The 20,364-nt window shown below is 44.8% G+C and overlaps 1 protein-coding gene across 1 annotated transcript in view; it reads right to left on the bottom strand.

The window, feature by feature from the left end:
* Nucleotides 1-1,314: 1,314 nt before the first annotated feature.
* The window catches only part of usp34 (ubiquitin specific peptidase 34), a gene marked incomplete in the record, with an annotated part of 102,291 nt that continues 83,241 nt past the window's right edge, over nucleotides 1,315-20,364 (bottom strand). The window contains 31 exon segments of the mRNA XM_036136748.1: nucleotides 1,315-2,923; nucleotides 3,017-3,173; nucleotides 4,309-4,449; nucleotides 4,539-4,679; nucleotides 4,785-4,864; nucleotides 4,950-5,073; nucleotides 5,183-5,307; nucleotides 5,687-5,791; nucleotides 5,894-6,001; nucleotides 6,672-6,798; nucleotides 6,999-7,077; nucleotides 7,202-7,359; nucleotides 8,519-8,848; nucleotides 9,054-9,358; nucleotides 12,340-12,487; nucleotides 14,457-14,561; nucleotides 14,741-14,785; nucleotides 14,913-15,066; nucleotides 15,154-15,305; nucleotides 15,430-15,504; nucleotides 15,941-16,109; nucleotides 16,664-16,749; nucleotides 17,238-17,318; nucleotides 17,515-17,580; nucleotides 18,394-18,441; nucleotides 18,698-18,773; nucleotides 18,877-18,941; nucleotides 19,034-19,129; nucleotides 19,215-19,268; nucleotides 19,349-19,427; nucleotides 19,524-19,674. Coding sequence (XP_035992641.1) covers nucleotides 2,199-2,923; nucleotides 3,017-3,173; nucleotides 4,309-4,449; nucleotides 4,539-4,679; nucleotides 4,785-4,864; nucleotides 4,950-5,073; nucleotides 5,183-5,307; nucleotides 5,687-5,791; nucleotides 5,894-6,001; nucleotides 6,672-6,798; nucleotides 6,999-7,077; nucleotides 7,202-7,359; nucleotides 8,519-8,848; nucleotides 9,054-9,358; nucleotides 12,340-12,487; nucleotides 14,457-14,561; nucleotides 14,741-14,785; nucleotides 14,913-15,066; nucleotides 15,154-15,305; nucleotides 15,430-15,504; nucleotides 15,941-16,109; nucleotides 16,664-16,749; nucleotides 17,238-17,318; nucleotides 17,515-17,580; nucleotides 18,394-18,441; nucleotides 18,698-18,773; nucleotides 18,877-18,941; nucleotides 19,034-19,129; nucleotides 19,215-19,268; nucleotides 19,349-19,427; nucleotides 19,524-19,674 — 4,355 coding nt within the window.

Here is a 20,364-nt window from a genome sequence, read left to right as displayed (position 1 = left end):
TTCAGAGTAAATGTGGGGGTATTTTGTCACGTTATAGCATAGAAATAAAATAAGACTCATCAAACCAAAAAGACACCCTCTCAGCTATGTGGTCGCATTATATATTAATATATGTGAAAAATAAAAAACGTTTTACTCCAGCATAAGACTATAGCAAAAAAAAGAAAGGAAAAAAAACAGATTTCTTTTGTTACCGTTTAACATCTTAAAAGACCAGAGAAGAAAACATGATTTCCAAAACTTTATGTATGACATGATCTGTGAACATGTTAAAAAAAAAAACAGGTGATTGTTCCGGTTTTCTAATGAGAATAACTATGGATGCATAATTGTTTATTAGCTGACTTTAAAAAACAAATCTATGACCAACAAATCCTCTCTATTTAGTAACAGCCAGAAGTTTTTTGAGCAGTTGACAGACTTTTCCCCCTTCCTCATCATGAATCTTCCTCTCCTTTTAAAAAATACACAAGTTGTCACGAGGGTTTAGGTCAGCAGAGGAAGGACGCCATGTTGTCTGTCACATACCTTTATTAAGGCCTTTACTGTCTAGCCACACAGTGGGGTATTTCAATCCATGTGATGGAGCATTATCCTTAATAAAAATAGTGGTCTTCTGAAAAGAGGCAGACGTTTTCCTGCACCGTTTTTAAAAAACTGTCTTCTGACGTTTCGTGGCCCAATCTTGGTTTTCAGCCGGTCCTTTTCAGTGGAGGTTGGGTCTCAGCCTGCCTTGGCCAGCTCTCTGAACAGGAAGCCCAACGCTCTGAAATATTTTTGATTCTTCTCAAGTCGTTGGCCGTCAATTTGACTGACCCTGTTGAATCTTTGCAACAAAAATGTTTGATGGTTCTGTGAGCACAACCCTAATATCTTACTGATTTCCAGAGTCCTGCATCCCACCTTTCACACTCCGTTAAATCTCTTTTTGGTCTGTTTTGCTGGAGGGACCGCAACTGCCAAATCATTATGTTCTCCTCCTTCAGTTTCTGTTATTAGTTTGCTTTGGTTAATATTTATGAGTCAAAAAAGAAAGAAATTAAATTTAAAAAATGTAATGCATCATTCCTTAAGTTAGGAAAGCAGATTATTGTGCCAACAGCAAAAAAAATGCTGAGTCATGCACAAAAGTTCCTAACTAAAAGAACGGACATGAAGTTTTTACAGAAAAAAAAAGGCTTTGGAACCATTTTGCAAGACTAACATTTTTTAATCAGCTTTCTGATCCTTCTCCACTGTAGGTGATGAAAGTGTTGAGTCAGAAGTGTTACTTGGTTTATGCGCAACAAAAGAAAACAAAGGTCCAGATGAATGTCAGCTCATGATTCTTCATATTAAAAGTGTTTTTATTAATTTATTCTCTAATAAAACAAAATAAAATCAGAGAAGGTCAGAACACAGCAGAAGAAGCAAAGTAAACGACAGCTTGTGGAATGTACTTCAGTAAAAGAAAATAAAAGCTCCAGCTGGTCCAACATGGGGGCTTTATTTTCACCACAGTCAAATAAAGCGCCGCTTTTATATATTCATATATTTATATATAGATATTTAGATATATATATATAAAGATATTTATATATACTGTGATAGTTTTTCATATACACCTTCAGGCAATAACTAGAGTGGATTCTTTACAGAATCAAGTTTCTTGTGGTTCTCTTACTTTACAGGTAAACTTAGTTTCTGGATAATTAAACCACAGAAAAAAGTCAAGGCAACTTTCTTTTTGCCTCATTCATAAAGTACAAAACTGGCACAGAGAATGACCATTTTTATACACAGTAAAAATGCAATAAAATTAAATTACATACGGAGGAGACAAAAGTCGTGTAAACCTTTCCCCGTTACAGCAAACCTAAAATAAAATCATATTCCAAAACAAATTCAATTCAGTATAAAACACGCACAAAAACTAAACCTTTTTTTTCTTTTCTTGCCCTTTGAAAAAAATGTGCTGCAGCTTGGACAACGTGTTCTGGTTTTCGTCTGGGTCCGACGAGGAGGGGGCGGGGCTTGTGGGCCAGAGAACACGGCGAAAGAGCCACTGAAGCTGGAGGATCCGACAGAGTGAACATCGGCAGAAGGCAACGAAGAGCAGCGCAGAATCAGCAGAGGAAGAGGGAACCGACGCACAGCAGAAACGGGGGAACGGTTTGTGTTGTCGGGAGATCTCCGGGTGGCTTTCCCACTTGGGGATATCATGAAGACGGCGACGCTTTGACGGACAGTTTGGTTACTATGGCAATGGTGGCTTCCACCGTCCTGTACAGCATGTCCAGCATGTCGGGGGGCGGGCCGCCGCTCAGAATGACCTGCGAGGGAGAGCCCTGGCTCCCGCAGCCGTCTGGCCCCTCCCCCACCAGCCCGAGGCCCGACGGCAAGCTAGCATCCTCGGGCAGCGCTGGAGCGCCGCCGCTGCCGCTCTTAGCCGCCGCCTCCTTCATCTCCCCAGAGGAGGCAGACGCCGGCTCGCCTCTCCGTCCCTCCGGCCGCTCCTCTTCCCGCTCTTCGGCTGTCCCCGAAGGCCGCTGCACTTCAGGCTCCTCCCCCTGGACAAACCCCTCCCCCGCTTCCTGTAGCAGGGAGGAGGAAGAGGAGGAGGAGAAAGAGGAAGAGGAGGAAGAGGAGGCCTCCATCTTCTCCTCCTTCAAAGAGGAGTCCAGATTTCTAGAAGTGGTTGGCGTGGGTTCAGGAGAGGGAGGGTCCTGCTCGGTGCCAGGGTCTATCAGCGAGGAGGAGTCCCGGGTCTCGGTGTCTGAGGTGCTGGTGGGCGTCAGCGCCTCCTGCTGGTCGGGCTTTGACTCGTTGCAGACAGGTAGAGTGGAGGAGGAGGCCATGCAGAGGGGGGCAGCTGCGTCCCCAGCTCTGTCGTCGTCGCTGCTAACCCTGCGGCGCTTCACGGGGGTCGCTCCTTCATCCTCAGCTGAAACACAGTCAGGGAACAAATGAGCGACAGGGGGCGCACCCTGAATGGGGCTGACTGATCCCCGGACGAGGAGGAGGCCGCCCTCTGTACCTTTGGTCTTATGGTCCTTGGCCTCGAGCTCCAGAGCACTGCGCTGCTGGAGGCAGAGACGACAGCGACCCAGCAGCTCCTGCAGGGCTGGGGAGAGGGCGGGGTCGATGTTTGGAGGCGGCTGGATGGACAGCAGCAAGACCAACGCCCTCAGGTCCTGAACCCGGCACAGACACAGAAGACAAGACAGACAATGATCAGGAAGCTCTAGAGCACATTACAGGGTTCCTGCACAATATTCTACTGCATTACCCACACGGTCTGGCTTTTCATTTTAAAATACTGAAGTTTATAATGGCTTTAGAGTAGATATTTCCACTGTGCAGAGGTTTTAAATAAAGACTAACCCTAACCCTAAGAAAGAATACTCTCATTTTGTTTTTCCACACCCATCTAGACCTGGAAAATGCTGCTTTTCAAAGCTGTGAAGGAACTGTGACTGTGGCAACGTTCACACTGCAGGCCTTGATGCTCAATTCCGATTTTTTTGTGAAGTCGGGTTTTTTTGCGTGTCCGTTTGCATTTCCAAATATATGCGACTTGTATGTGATCTCATGTGTGAACTGCAATCATACACCTAAGTGTCCCGCATGCTCAGTAGAGGACACGATGACGTCATACATAGCAAGCGTGCTCATTGTTTGCAGAAGTAAACATGGATCGTAATGCTGCAGCGTATCTTGCGTTCTTTACGTTATTCTCCATCCGGAGCCAGCACATTACCAACGCAATCTTTTTAAGAAGATCGAAAAGGGATAGCCAATTTTTAGCGACGTGAGTGGCTTTACTGATACGGACTTCATTCATAATTTTCGAATGACAAAGGCAACCTTTATGTGCGTCTGAACGGACCTCTTTAGCGCTCTCACGTAAAAACACATATCTTCGGCGGCCATAGCAGCGAGTAAACACGTTGCCGTGGGGCTGTATGGACTTGCAACAGGTGTTTGTTACCGCACAATAGTCAACCTCTTTGGCATAGCCAGGTCCACCGTTAGTGACGTTTGTCAAGTATCAATGACGTGTAGGTCGGATGAATGCGACCCGGCCGTACAGACACAGGTCACATTAGAAAAGATCAGATACGTATCGGATTCAGGACCACATATCCAAGCGGCCTGGGTCGCATTTGAAAAACTCCGATCTGTGTCGTTCAGACTGTCATGAAAAGATCAGATCCAGGTCGCATATGGGCAAAAAAAATAAATCTGAATTGGGTCACTTCAGGCTGCAGTGTGAACGTAGCCAGCATGTGTCAGCCTCTACAGCGTGTGGAGTGTGCAGGCTCATACAGCATTGAGCAGGCTGCTGGTCTTGTTTAGCTCCACGCGATGCACTGCCAGCTCAGGCTGAAGGTTGCTCTGCTCCGTCAGCAGGTTCGTCTCCAAAACGCTGATCAGGTTGGAGCAGCTGGGGCCGGACAGCACCTGGATCTGCAAAACACGTCGCCGTCGTTTTAGGTCAGAACCTCCACATTTCCAACGGCTAGCCTGGAGGGAAAGGCGTGCCGCTTGCGCTGTACCTTGGGCAAGAAGCAGGTGAGGAAGGAGTAGACCACGTTGTTGTTGAGAAACGTCCTCTCGTCCATCAGGATACATTTGATGTACTCGCTGAAGGCTGGGTCTTCACACAGCAGCTTCACACAGGTTTTAGCCATAACAGACTGGGAAAAAAACACCAAGACGAATTATTTCTTTTCTGACATAAAACCCCTGAATGCTAAAGACTGTGGGTCAACAGTGGGCGTTTAGAGGGAGGGCTCAGATACCTGCGACTGACAGAGTTCTGTCCACAGCTTAGGGAAGAGTGCAAGATGAAGAGGGAGTCCTTCATAGGCTATCAGCACGCCTGATGGGAAAAAACACCAGGGTTAATGTAGGGCCGCGGGTTTGCCAGTGACGGTTACTGATGTCTCCCTCGCAGCCAGGCGTACTTAGTTTGACAAGCGTGTCAGTGAACTTCTCGCAGTTGATGGCGACGCGACACAGCAGGTGAATGAACTGATGGTAGGACAGGAAGTAGTCCAGCAGCATCCGGTCGTACACCTCGTCTTTACCCTGAGAGACCCAGAGCAAACGCATAGATTACAGCCAACACTGACTTCCTGTAGTCTGGGTAAACCTGCAGACCAGACCGGACAACATATACTAGATAAGACAGGAGTACCTTGCTGCTCTCCACCAACGAGGGCAGCAGACACATGTTGAGCTCTGGCCTGGGAGGCCGGATGTTGTTTTTAGCCCCCATCAGTTTAATGTTCTCTCTGCAGGGCAGGTAGGGGCCAAAGGACACTGGAAGGGAAGTCACGCAACGTCATTCATCATCATTTAAAAGCAAATGTCAAATCAACCTGTAAAAATAAAAAACGACTGAAGGCTTAAAGGAGCAATAAGCGAAATGTCATCACAAGGTGGGCTGTTGACCTCTATTTGTGGACCAAAAAAAGATGGACGACAAGCCACGCCCCTCTCTACCTCAGCTCGAGCTGGGCTTATTAAACAAGAGAGTGAAGACCCCAGAGAGATGGTGTGTGATGTCATACCATATATAACAAAAGATACCTTTAGTTCTCTGCATCAACATTTTTTTGTTCCATCCATCTAAAATACTGAAATTGTGTTTATTGCTCCTTTAATAATTGAAGATGATTGCTTTAAAAAGGTTACTGACTGGGGATGTTGCTGTGGTGGTAGGTGCAGTGGTTGTGCTGCAGGAACGGCACCAGGGTGTGCAGGAAGTCATGTGGATTCAGCAGCACCAGTTCCTTCAGCACGTCTGAAACAAGTACAGCGACACATGAAACGACCGTTGCCCACATGACATCCACTTCAAACATCAGTTAGGGTTAGTAAAAAAAAAACTAAACATGAAGGTTACCCAGACAGGCGTTGCGCAGCTCAGGAGGGCTGTAGGAGTTGAGCAGGGTAAGCAGCTTGTGTGCAAAGTCGATCCTCTCCTGCCACTGGATAAGCGCCTGCTTCACATCTGAGAGATTAAAGAGAGAGATCTGCTCTGAACAGGCAGGAATCATCTGTACCATCAGATTACAACACTTGGATCCTTAGATAAGTCAGAACCACGTGTCAGTGGGCCTCCATGTACCTGACGAACACGATGTAACGGAAAATAGTTAAAACCCAGAAATTTGATCATGATTGCAAAATATTCAGAGACAACTTTTAACATGTTTATACAATTTCTGACAACATTTTGGGATTAAAAAGCAGCAGGTGGTTTGCTGGTTTCATGGCTATCTGAACGAAGAAGAGAAAAAAGGAGCAACCAGGGGTCTGTTGATGGGGAAAAGAAGAGAGAGAAATTTACCATAATGCCCTGGGGGCCACGATGGCTCATAAAAAGCCAACAGGTGTCCGGAGAGAAACAATGGAATCTACATTTTCAGCTTTAACAACGCTGAAGATGTGGGACCAGAACCCTTAAATATTACATTTTGCTCCGGTTCCCGCTAGCACTGACAACCTTCTATTGTGTGGAAGTTGTTAAAGTGAAGAAAACTCTAGTGCATTGAGAGTATCAGTGAGGTCATGGGAATAACTAAAGGCGTTGGAAGCTATTTAAAAGAAACCATTTTAACAAGTTTGCATATTCTGCTGGAACGTACTCCAACTCGGTGGTAACAGAGACGTGGTCTGACCTTTGCGCTGCAGGTGCGGCCGGGTGGACTTGAGGACGGACAGGAAGATGGAGAGCAGCTCCACTAAGTCTCCGGTGACGTGGCATGCCGTGGCCTCGTGGTACATCATGTGCAGGGTGTTGAAGGACTAGAGGGAGACATGGAAAAATCAGTGTGTCTCGTCACACGCAGGGCATCCGTTGCCTCGGCGGCCAAAGGAAATCCTCCATTTAATGCCTAGCGTCATGGTGAAAGAGGGAACCAGGCATGGGCTGATTTAAGACGTTAAAGATGATGAAATATAAATGCAAAAAGGATTCAAGACTATTAACATTTTTGTTAGCCTACCTCGGTCATGAGGATGAGCCCTCTGTTGAACACAACCAGGAGGCGGTCCTCGTCGTTCTCCAGCAGAACTCGGAAGGCACTGGGGAGAGCAGCAGACAGGAAAGGGTTTAAGAAGAGAAGCCCCTCTGCCAGCTGCTGTTTCTATCCAACACGGCAAGCCAAAGCAAATGTGTGTGCGCGTGTGTGTGTGTGTGCGTGCAGACCTGATGAGAGTGGTCCAGCACGAGCGTCCGTCCAGGCATCGCAGGTAGCAGCTGATGGTTGTTTTCTTAAATTGCTTGATGTCCTCCAGCTCTTCCTCCTTCATGTCGGCCCGCTGCGCCACAAACAGCTGCATCAAGTTGAACAGCTCCTCGACCGCCTGCAGTGGGGAAAGCAGTTCTCAAAGGACGCCGTAAACTCGACTAGCTTGGCAAGTTATCTTCTGTTGGTAGCTCAGCTATGTGTTGGTGAAGCTTCTCAGTCATCCCGGTCATGATCAATCCAAAAAAGGTTAAAAAAATAAAACAACTGCACTTCTATTGTGAAGCTGAAGACATTTCACTTCCCATCCAGGAAGCTTTCTCAATTCAAAATATCTGGAGTGTGGAGTTTTAAGCTTTATAGGCCTGCTGGTGAGGCCTTGTTGGAGATTCACCTGGAACTGATTGCCCCAACAATGGAGAGTCGCTAGGCTTAACGGTTGCCGTTTCAGAATAGAAGTCCAGTTGTTTTGTTTTCTAACCTTTTTTTGGATTAACTCAGCTATGGGACAGGATAGAAAAATCCAAAGAAAAAGTAACAGTTAAAGACATCTAGACTATTTTCACACTGCATGGCTTCATGCTCAATTCCGATTTTTTGCTGAAATCTGATTTTAACTTAGGTGTCTGTTCATGCTACTATTAAATGCGAACACCAGGAGAGTGATGTGAAAAATGGATTTTATGCAACGTGACCGTTCAGACTTGCTGACTCTTTGAAAAATATCCGATACGTATCTGAATTAGTACCACATATGGAAATGGCACAAATGGGATTTTTTGGGGATGAAAAGATCAGAATCGGGCCGTTCACACTGCGAAGAAAACGACGGCTGTGGGTCGCATGTGGGCAAAAAGATCGGATTTAGGTCGCATTTCCCTGCAGTGTGAACGCAGCCATATTCATGGGTACAACTAGAGATTACTCAGCAAACCAGTTTATGACCCACATCCGGCAATTTGTAGCTAGACTTGCCCCAACAGAGGACCTGCAGTTTAGCAACTACATTTTCCAAACAGTGAATGCACCATAGGCAAGAGCCCTTAGGTGGGGGTAACAACAGCACTGCATGTGGATGCTGTTACAGAGGGGAGACTCTGTGTGGGCTATTTTTTTTAATTGGTGAGATCTTTACAAATGAATTCCATGGAATCAGAGATGTGAGTCGCTAGGGAACCTGTGTGGAGATGTGTCTGTGATTCATTCAGGCTGTGAGAGAAAGCAGAACAGCAGATAACAGGAAGGCTGAGTAGATTATAGTTTATCTGTCTGCTCACCCCTGGATATTGGCTGGAGTGCGGCGTCAGGTTCTTGAAGGCCCACTGGATGTTCTGGTGCGACGCCAGCTGGCGGGTGAAGGCGGGCGACTGCTCGCAGCACATCCGCAGGATGCCGTAGTAGGCTGGCAGCATGCCTCGGTTAAACAGCACCACCTCCTGGTCGTCGTGGTCGGCCAGAATGTAGTTAAAGGCGATGTTCTTGGTCACCACAGGGTTCTGCACCACCAGCCGGACGTTCTCCGGACAGTCTACACACACGTTGTACCAGAAGGACAGCAGTGCCTGCTTGTTGTGGTTAGTGGCAATGGCTGGCTCAGATAATTTAGGCTGGAAATGCAAAGAATAAAACAACATGACACCAAAATGACTATAGAACAAACTCTTACAACATTTCTTACAATATCAAAATCATTTTGAGATTTACAATAGTCATTAAAGGTACTGGCAATCTTAGTAAAAACAAAAAGTTTATGCACCAACGATATAAACAAAGAACAGATGTCCTGCTACAGGAAAAACAACGAAGCACCACCTGGAAGAGGTTCCACAGGTCCATGAAGTAACTGGAGAACATGAGCTTCTCCGTCTTGGAGATGAGGCAGTAGGTCATGAAGCTGAAATACTGCACCAGCTTGGTGGTCCCGTGAACGCTGGCGTCCACGTACAGCTTGGCCCGGCCCAGCAGCCCCAGCAGCAGGTTGTAGACCTGATGCAGCACCACCGTGGTGTCAGGAGACAGCGGCAGCTCGCGCGTGGGCAGGTGGAGGGAGCGTGTGGAGCGGAACATCTGGCGGAAGGAGTTGCTGGGGATGAGGGAAACCAGGAGGTACGCAGCAGCTGCAAGAGATGGAGACAGATTCCCTCTGTTAAACACACTTCTTCATCACTGAGGTGATTTTCACAGACGTCTCAGTACGTCAAGGTGTTCAGTTGATGCTGAAACTATGACTGTAGATCACTTAAATACCAGAGGATCACTCAGCCTAAGCAATTCATGGGGATTGCTTGTGTTCGGCTGGAATTTAAAAATCGTTTTCATGGGAGCAAAACAGTGGTTCTGCTCTAACTGCTTTAATCATTTTCAGAGCTTTATGTGTTATGCTTTCAGCCATCAAAGAACATAAAATAAGACTAAGTTGGAAACATGAAATGTGAGACTTTTGCAGGCATCAGAGGACTGTTCTCACAGGAGGGGGCCCACGCTATAAAACCCCCTGGCCACGGACAATCGCTCTTTTTTGCCCGCTGCTTGTAGCAGCATGGGGGGGGGGGACACTCATCCGCACTGGAGGGGAACAGGCACTCTCTGTCCGTGGGTCTGAATAAAGGTGGGTGACCCACAAAACATATGCAAGGCCGACCAAGTTAAGTAAAGTTTGTTTTATGTGAAACCAACATCAAAATCAAAGCAGCAGTGGCTTGCTGCCCGATCCGAACAAGCGTTACCCTGAAGCAACTTCTTCCATCTGGATGCCTCAAAGTCAACGAAACGGACTCAAAAGGCGGAGCTTTGGCAAAGAAATTAGCAGGGAAAGATTAAAATGGTTTATGTTTAATGTGTTTTACTGTATTTTGGCTAAGCTACCCGTTAGCGCTATTTGAAACAATGCTATGCTGATATGTTTGAATGTGTTTTACGGTTATAACAAACTTTATCTCGATAAGGGTTTCATACACTGATGGGGCAATGATGTTTGTGTGTTCCGGTCAGTTCATTACAACAAAATATGGCTTAAAAGTCTTTCTAAGTGAGCGTCGAGCTCACGCTAGCATTAGTGTTATTAGCTTCTCTGTTAACTCATTAACATAGCTCTCAACTCTCACGCATTGACCGTGTGACACACGCATTTCACTAACTTCACACGCTCACACGCAACACATGGCATTTCACACGCATAAAAATCACAAAGCCCATCTGGGCTGCGGACGACAAAACTCCGCCTTCTGCTGAGCTGTTTCGGCTTCTTTCACAGCTTGTGGCCATCAGTAATTCCTGCTGCAGTTCGTGTTAACAGAGCAGCAGGAAGAGTGATCAGAGTTATGAATAATTTTAGTCTTAACAGTGGTGAAAGTAAGCCGGTAAGGTCCTGTACCGCGTACACAGGAGGGGAGGGGGGGAGCTGCTGCAAGATGACCGGTTCATTCAGAACCAGTCATGGCAGCACGCTGATCATAAAACAGTTCTGCTAACCAGATGCAGTTTAAAACGCCACTTGGTCAGTTTATAAGTTTCGTTTTTATTAATTCTGCATTTTGTAACTACATGCATTGTATTTCTGTGCCTCCGCGCTTGCTCCTCTCCCTCCCCTCCTTTCCCTCGGAGCAGGTGCTTTCTGGGCGCCCAGAGCGCACTGACGAGAGCAATAGAGATTTGTCTGGCCAGCGCGGCGACTGACTGAGAAACCTGTCGCTGTGAAAGTTGATGATAATGGTTATAAACTGTAACAGTCTAGAAGTGCATTGAGCTGAAAGGAGGGAGACATCAGCAGCTGGATCGTGCGTAAAGACGCAGCGGGAACCTCTGTGTGCTTCAGTGCTGCTGCTGAGGGGATCATAAAGACTTGATGAAACTCAGCCTGATTCACCAATCAGGTTATAGATTTACAATGATAAACAACCCATAGATGAATGTGTAACAGTATAATAATTCGGTCAATAATTAAAATCTACTTAATTTTATTCAGTATTATTTGAACAATTGTGTATTATTTATGTTTTAATCCATTAACTGAACAATAAAGTATTAATATGTCTCTTTCTCTTTTTAACACAAGTAATACATGTCTACTTCATTGTCTGGTGGGATAAAAATGAGATGGAGTTGACTCCACCGGCTCTTCCAGGGTCCGGTTAGCCCCGCCCCCAAACAAGCCCCGCCCCCAAATTAGCATAATCTCACTCCTAACTTTTGATAAAAGTTGAGAGGTCTGCTCATTAATATCCTAGTTAAACATAACTACGGTTTGATTTAAACAATGTTTGTTTATGTTAGCTCCACCTTCGTTTTGATAGTGCTACAAGCGTTTTTACAGAATTAATAGGAGCATTAATGTTGATTCAATGGTCTTTGGTATAACTTAAGGCCATCTCATTAAGCTAAGGTAAAAAATGGCCACAGGATGCACATTGACACGTCATTTCTGGATGACCGTCCGCTGCAGCACCCTCTAACTTCCTAAGTTACCGATTTGAGTCTTAATTACATTAATAAAAATGTTATTGGTTTGAATTTAGCACATTCTTTAAAATGTTATTTCCTCAAATAATGTTTTGTCTAACTCAGGATTTACATTGTGAATGGGTTGAAACACATATCAAATGTTCTAAATTAGTTAAGCTAATTTGATCTCAATCCACATTTTTTAAGATGAACTTTTCACTGAATGATTCTGATGATGGTTTTCATCTATTTAATTATGGGCTTTTGTGTGTGCAGAGTTCGTTGGTGCACTTTTTTATCTTAATGTTGCTTAGTAGTTTAGTTAAGTTTCACTAGCCTAGTAGAGAAGATTTGTTAATTGAAGTATAATGTTAATTCAGATAAACAGCATCCTATAGTGGTGTCTAGATGTTCATTTAATTTGTTAAATTCTTGAACTTAAAGAGAAGTCACTTATTATTCTATATGTGAGCAGAATTTGCTTTTAAAAGAACGCCAGTGCTCATATGATCCTTTCAACTACAGCTGTTTGGGTTGATATTCACCAGACAGTACCTAACAGACCCAGAGTTATTCATAAAACATTCAATAACTTAGAAAGCTGTGTAATGGCACAACATATGTTTTCTAGTTGCTTTTTAACACAGCAGTGTCTTACATGTGCGGACTCGGGGGTAGTTGTGTGCCAGAAGGAAACGCTCCACCCAGTTCTCCATGTTCTGCAGCACCCAGCTGTGAGCCAGTTTGTTCCTGGGAGTCTGGACGGCCAGCCAGTCCAGACACTGGGATGGATTGTACTCGATCACCTGTCAGAAAGCACAGGGTTTAAACATGACTCATAAAAGGACAGTTTGACTAAAGACACTTCCATCAGTCTCCAATAACATATTACCAGGGATTAATGGCTCCATGCATCTTGTACATTTCCTTCTCTCTAGTAGCACACTGGCTTTTAGATACATTTTACACAATCAAATAGAATAAAAACCACGAGACCGTTTCTGAACAGCAGCCAGAAATAGACATTTATTTAGATTTTAGGGAACAAATGTCGAAAGAATGAACTAAGCTAACTTTCTCACGCCCCTCTTGCCTGTTTGGAGAAAGGGGCGTGCCAAGGAGAGCATGCCAGCTGAGCAGGGACCAACCATGGGCTTGTCCTTAAAGGGGTGTTATGGGTTCTTGGCCTTTAGTTAGTATTGCTTAAATGGTTTTGCCACATCAATATATAAGCAACACTTCTGTGTCTTTATGTTAGGTCAGTTTAAGTTAAGTTGTGTTTAATATGGTTTGAAGCGTATGCCATCTGTTGACAGCATTATTGCTGCCCGGCCTAATGCCCGCTGTCCACGCCCCCAATGCGGGGTCACTGATGAGTTCCTCTTGAAAAGCTATTACATAGCAGCTCTAATTGGTCATTTATGTAACTTCTCCTCCCATTTAGCACGTGTCCTCTCACAGTCCCTGAAGGAGGCAGATGATGCTACATCTGAATGATGCCTCACTCCAGACTTTGGCTTATATGTCCATAGAGCTTGGTAGACTGATGTTGACTCTTCCCATCACCAGACGTCAGGTGTGGCTGCCGCAGTCCCCCCAGTCTGAGTCAAAAACACGCTCCGCCCTTTGCTGGTCCTTCCAGGTAAATCATGGCTGCTCCTAATGCAGTTGCTTCGTGGTGTTACATGCCTCCACTGTTGGCCACTGATGTACGGTAAGTGCAGACTCTAAGTGACTTTGTTGGTATTAAGTCATCCAGGTGCTAAGTACCGCCCTCTGGAGGTCAGGAGGAATGAAATGGAACGGGAGTTACGTAAGTAACTAAGGTTCTATGCACTCTGGATGACCACCAGAGTTGCTCGTCACTCAGTTGTGCGAGTATGTTCGGAAAAAAACAGAACGGGTGCGTCAGGTATAAAAGCTTACCGCTGAAAGCTTAATTTGTGGTTTTCTTTTCGTCTTTGTTGACAGAGTCAGTTCCTGTTGTCACTACAAGCCATTTCCATCATGGTGCACTTTTACATGGGCACCAAAGGTCCTGAAAATGTAAGTTTACACATAGATTGGGGTGGGGGGACTCTGTTACACTGTGAAATAAGCTAAGAGCTGTTTGTTGTAAAAGAAGCACAGCCAGCAGGTAACGGTAATAGGATCTGATGCCAGGCAGTCACTCAGATGCAAAGCACCGTCCTCTGGTGGTCAGGAGGAATTCATAGGACTTAGTTACATACGTAGCTCACGCTCGGAGGAACACTCCCATATTAACAGGATCAACTTCCACTTCCACTTTGAGGAAATACATTTTAATGCTTTTGGACACATTTGATCCTGTTAAAAACTGCATTTCCGCTGGTTGACTACTGGCCCAGAAAGAAATATCAGGGTGTTTGCAACAGTATGTCTGCCTCTCTGGAGGACATGCAGAATGGAGCAACAACCAGACACTGCTACTGCTCCGTTTAATGCATTATTACATTTCTTAAACAGAGGCAATCAGCGGGAAAGAGATGAGACGAAAATGAGATGCGAGTTAACTTGACACCATGTCCCGTTCTACCATAAAGTTAGTCTTCGTTATGGTTACTGTTTTTTAAGTATGGTCTATTGTTTTTGGACATCTCTAACCTGGTGCTTGGGCCCGATCTCTAAGCCTGCTTATGAAACGTTAATATTCCAGTATGTGTAACAATGGTTGCACACCTTGTTCTCCCACCACCATACAGAGTAACTCGATTTAACTGTAGCCAATATGTTCCCGTGATTGGCTCGACATACCTCCCAGATCCTTTGGAGTATGTAGGAGGCAAAAGAGGGCATCCCCGGAGGTCCGCCGGCAAACTCCATCAACATCGTTAGCAGCTTGAAGAAAGAATTGGCAGCCTGATGGAAAAGAGAAACATAGATCCAAATAATCTGCTTTAATTGCATCTTATACCTTTACAAGGAGACATGTTCAAGAGTGCTGACTACAGACGGCGTAAACTGTTAGCACTTGAGGTTTCCTGAGAATGTTTAAAATATTTTTTTTAAAGAAGAGCTTCTTAATCTACAAAGGTTACCTCGGGAGTGAGCTTGGCAATGGAGGTAAAGAGCATCGACACAATCTAAGGAGAAAAAAATTCCAAAATTAACATTTATTTGATGAAAGAGTGTATTGAAGCTAAAAAAAAAAACCTACAACGTGCTACCACACAGGTGCCGTTACCACCAAACTACTTGGTAAACACCTACGTGTTCAGCCAGACGGTTGTTATAGCGACAGAGGCTAAAGATGAGGTTGCAGGTCTGTCTGATGTTGATGCCGTCTCGGATGTGCTGGAACAGGAAGGGGAAGCCTTTCCCTCCGGTCAGAGCGGCCATGTCGCTCTGGGACAGAGTCAGATGCCTGGATGGAGGAAAACAGAGATGCGATTTATTTTTGCACTGAAATGAACAACATTTGCTCCGTCATAGCCGCATCAGGCAGTCGTACCTTTCAGAGCGAGACTGCTCCACAAGCAAAGCGATGAGCGCAATCATCTTCTCCAGAGCAGCTGGACGATACTTCTCCTCCGCTAGAGACAAGATGTCTTCCTCTTCATCCTCCTCCTCTGCCTCCTCCTCTGACAGCACTTCCACCTGAGGCTGAGGAAGAGCACAGCTCAGATCCTATTACCGTTACCTGCTGCCTGTGCTTCTTTTACAACAAACAGCTCTTGCCGCCCCGCCCCCCCCCCCCCCCCCCACCCAAATCTATGTGTAAACTTACATTTTCAGGACCTTTGGTGCCCATGTAAAAGTGCACCATGATGGAAATGGCTTGTAGTGACAACAGGAACTGACTCTGCAAAACAAAAGGGAAAAGAAAACCACAGGTTAAGCTTTCAGATCTTTGAATGAACAAAAACTGCTATGAATGAAAAGGTTTCAGTGGTTTGTCATATGGTCCAGCTGTTCTATGCTTTCATTTTTTTTTCATAGTTTAGCTAAACAAAGGTGATGTGTAAAGGTTTGTGTTTGTATTATTAGAAAATCTGGACCTAAAAGCAGCTTTAGACCTGTGTTTTCCAACAGGGACCCGCTGTCCAGCACGTTTTAGATGTTTCCCTGCTTGAACGTTCCAGACTCAGCTGAACTAGATCAACAGCTTGTGCAGAGTTAATTGGGTTAAAATGTATTCAGCCATTGATTTGGATTGAGCAGATAAATCAATTACACCTTGGTGGGCAGCGGGTCCTGAGGGCCAGAACGGGAAAAGTTAGAATTAGACTGAGACAGACCTCTTCCTCCCCCATCTTGGCAAACTCGTAGAGAAAGGCGAAGTACTCGGTCAGGTGTTTGCTGTGTGGTTTGACGCCGTGCTCCATTATGGACAGCAGGGTCTTTACGAATCGAGTGACACAGGATCGACTTCCAATGTCCTCCACGGGGCCGTCCATGTCATCGGAGCTGAACAAAGAGGAGAGAGAGAGAGATGCTCTAAATGTGATCTTTAGCACAATAATACTCTGGGAGAGCAAATCTGCACCATTAACAGAAGAATGGAATGTATTTTTCACACTTTCAGTCACACAGTAGAGCCAAAGATCTTTCTCAAGAGTCCAGAGCAGGGCCAGATTAACACTTTGTTGTACCCTGGGCTACAATATTAGAGGGCCCCATCATTACGACCCCAAGATCACGATAATCTGGCAAAAATACAGAATAGATTACCGTAATAAACAGTAATTATACTCAACGCTTCAAATTCTGTCATCAAGTGTATTTTGATCCACAAAATAAATGCTCACAGAGGCGCCGACAGACAATTTAACATGAAGCCGGAGATAAATAGATATGTTGCTTGTGCCCTCACTGCTTAGGGCAATTGCCCAGTTGCCCATATGGTTAATCAGGTCCAGGTCCAGAGGGGCACTCAGGCAAATACACAATGTGTGTTTTTATTGTACATCTTTACTGGCAATGAACCCAGAGTGAAAAGGATCTCCTCAGCTGGGACATACCCATCCTCCATTCCAGGCTGCAGGTAGAGGTGGGCATGAACTGGCCGGAGCCTCTGGATGACGTGAATACACAACCTCTGGAACATCTGGAAGACAAAGTCAGAGAATGAATACCAAACTCTAAAAACAGATAGCGCTGCCTTGGCATCTTAAACTGTTTGTGGAGGAGATGAGGATAGTAGCATCCAGTCAGTATAGTAGCTGCTGTCTACAGTAGTCTAACTGATTAGTTTTGTAAGGCAGAGAAATGCTGTTATACAAAACTAAAGCTCATAGCCAGTCAGACTGGAGCCGACCTCAGGCTTCTAAAGATCCCAGTTCCAGCCAATAGCTGCCAACCCTGAAGAAAGGTTATGCTGAGACTGCAGGTGTTACAGTAAACACAGATGGAGCTTTTTCACTCCAGACTACTCCAAAATTGGCTTGGTGCATGATGCAACTACATCATTTAGAATGATGAGGTATAACACTGCCTGACCACAACTTCACATAATCCCCCTCAGACATTCTCTTGAATGCCTCTCTAAAGGGATTCTGCAGGTATGGCGTTGGTCCAGGATTTTTTCTTGCACACCTGTCTGACGATCTGATTGGGGCACTTGATGAGGATCTGCATCGGCCACCAGTTATCATCAGCCATCCGATCCAAAAACCACTGAAACAGAGCAAGACAAAAAAAGCAACTGAAGCAGTAGAAATATTTATTTAGCCATCTACTACTAGCTCCAATATTGACTTTGTATAATTGAATGAATGATAGACTAAATCTCATATTGTAGAATACATAATGTCCAGATTATTGGAAAAACAAAGTCTGAGAGGACAGCAGAGAATCTTGTTAAAGCTCAAACCTCGCAGGCTGCCTGGCTGTTGTTGAACTGCTTGGTTAGAAGTTCGATCCACTGCAGCATGGTGGGCTGGACGGAGCAAAGCAGGATGAAGATCAATGAACCTATTCTGTAGTCTTGGCCATTGCTCAGGCTAGAAACAGAATACAGCGGTACCTTGACTTACAAGTCTCCCAACTACCAAGATTTTCAGGACATGAGGCGTTTTTATGCTTTGACTTGAGAGCTAAAATGCGGCTTATGAGCCAGCTTCAGACATCCCAGTCCTGCTGGGAGCAGGAAGCGCCACAGTGAACGCTGCAACTAAGCATCTCTAAGACTTCAAATTTAAAGAAAATGTTGGGAATTTAAGAGAAAGTTTCAGAATATTTAAAAGAAAACCCCAAAGTTGCAACTGAGCATGCAACGGCGCTACTAAATGACGACTGTCCAACTCATTTCAGGAAAATCCTGAAAGAGAGGATGAAGCAGATTACATGGGGCAGGTTTTTATTGAAAATTCCTGCAGATGAAAGTGAGGAAAGGGCAAAACACCATAAACAGGATTCAGCTCAGCCCTTCTCCTCCAGCTCCATCAACATCTTCATAAAAAAATGTTTTGCACTACACTAAACTGAACACCAGATTATTTAATTACATCTTATTGTATTGTGTTGTTATACAGTACCATATTAATTATTTATATGTCATTTTTTTAATAAAACTAAATGACAAAAAAATTTAATGTGGGGGGGTATGGGTTAATGGCGTTTTAATATATTTCAGCAGGGACAGAATGGGTTGATATATGTGTAATTTAAATTACTCTAGCGCTGTGACAATATGAATTAAACCCATAACTCAAGGCACCGCTGTGCTTATTTAAGCTGGAGCACACATTACCTTTTCTTTAGAGTGAATAAACGTCTCGAGAACAAAGGATGTGCTGAGCTGTAAAAGAAAGAACAAATAGAAGCCAATTCTGTGAAAAAGTTGAGAAGATTTCCAGCCAGTTTTTTCAGAAAGCCTTTCATCGGCGGTGGTGCCTCGAGGTAAACATGTCTACTAGCTGTGCAGACATCTGATGGTGTTGCACAGACACCTGCTTCGTAGCAGTTGGCAAAAAGACTGCAGATAAAAATACTTCTTTCCATGAATGGATGATGAAAACAAGCACGCCTAACAATGATCCTGCTGGATTTCTAACCTTGGCAGTCATGAGGGAGACAGCTTTAGGGTCTGGTAAGGTGCTGGGGATGCTGCTACACAGCTGCCACATGAATCTGGAAACACACAGGAGGACATTATACAACAGTGACGCATAAAGCCACGGTTGCTTAGTTAACAGGACTTCATTCCATCACAGTAACAAGACGTCGAGCTCACCCAAAATACGTGTGCTCAAAGATGTTTTTGTCCTGCAGAAACTGCATGTTGTCGTGCCAAATCCACTGAAAGTGTTCAAGACAGCTTAATGTGAGTGCTGCTAATCTGAAATGTGACTCAAAATGACACTTTGTGGGAAGAAAAAAAAAATGGGTACCTCAAGTAGATCAGGAGAGACATCAAAACTACAATCTTTTCCATTTTCTTCCTCCAGCTCCACCCTCTTATAGAAGAGCATATAGGCACTGTGTGTCTGCACGACACACAACACGGTGTTTTCAACTCCATCACACACAGGGAAGAATTCAAAGTGGAACTAGATGGATAGAGATTCTTACCTTCTCAAAGGAGAAGTCCATAAACTTATCAGTGACAGAGTCGTAGGTTTTAGTCTGATGGATAATAAAAAAAATATATTAGCTGTGCCTGGGTGATGCAGAGATTTCATTTGCGAAGCAGCAGCATGCCGTACCGTCATCTCTCCTCCAAAGCACTCAGAGGCCAACTGGGCGGAGTCGAAAGGTTTCACCTCTGCATCATTAAACAGGTACCTGCAGGTTTTACACACCCAGGACCGTGTTAAGAGCTGGATGTGAGAGCTGGAGACCGTGAGCCACATCAGCCGAAGGACACCTGAAAGCCCTTACCACTTGTTGTTCTTGTAGGCGTGGGGGTTGACGATGTCCCTGATGAAGCTGTAGTAATGGCCGCCGTCCGCTGTGCCCGTGTGCACGGTGACGCCGATGAGGTCGTACTCGTAGCTCTCTGTGACGTTCGGCTCACCCTCGTCCCGAAAACCTAAGTGACAAGACAGAGAACTTCAGACACAGAAACCAGCAGAAACATGTCCTGCCATTGTTTTGTTTTTTCTCTCGCTATAAGCAGCAGATTAAAACGTTACTGGTGAAAATAGCGGCAGGTAGGTCAAATAATTTATATCCATCTCAATCTTTTGAGAAATCTTTTTTTGCCCTTACAGCAACAAAAGCCTTATTGCGTTTCCTGTGGTATTTCGTCCTTTCTCTTAGGTGATGAGCTCAATGTCTTTGAAGATGGAAGGTCTATAATCTAATCTTTAGCCCCGCCCACAGGTTCTCTATCTGATTTAAGTCAGGACCTGGTTGGGCCGCTCCAAGCCGTTCATATTACTTCCAGTGAAAAGAAAATCAAGGTTCAAAAGATCAGACTCTAGACGAGAGTCTGATCAAACATGTTTATATTACATGAAGTTAAGGTGAGCTCTGACTCTTCTAGTTCCAAGGTCAGTACTGGTAGCCCTTCGTATGACACACCAATGAAGTAGCTCTCAGTTTCAAAAAGTTTGGTGACCCCTGCTCTGGTGTGTTACTCTGCCACCTGCTGGCCAGTCTGAGTATACTGAAAATAGATGGACTACTCAAACTTATAAAATGAATATAAAGTGAACGTTTCTTTGTGTTAGAAATTGCAATTAATAATCGGTCCCTATAATTGGACATTAGGCACTGC

This window comes from Fundulus heteroclitus, chromosome 5 (genome assembly GCF_011125445.2).
Source record: "Fundulus heteroclitus isolate FHET01 chromosome 5, MU-UCD_Fhet_4.1, whole genome shotgun sequence".
NCBI classification, from domain to species: domain Eukaryota; kingdom Metazoa; phylum Chordata; class Actinopteri; order Cyprinodontiformes; family Fundulidae; genus Fundulus; species Fundulus heteroclitus.
Note: the sequence above shows the minus strand (reverse complement) of the source record. Positions and strands in the feature narration are given on the sequence as shown.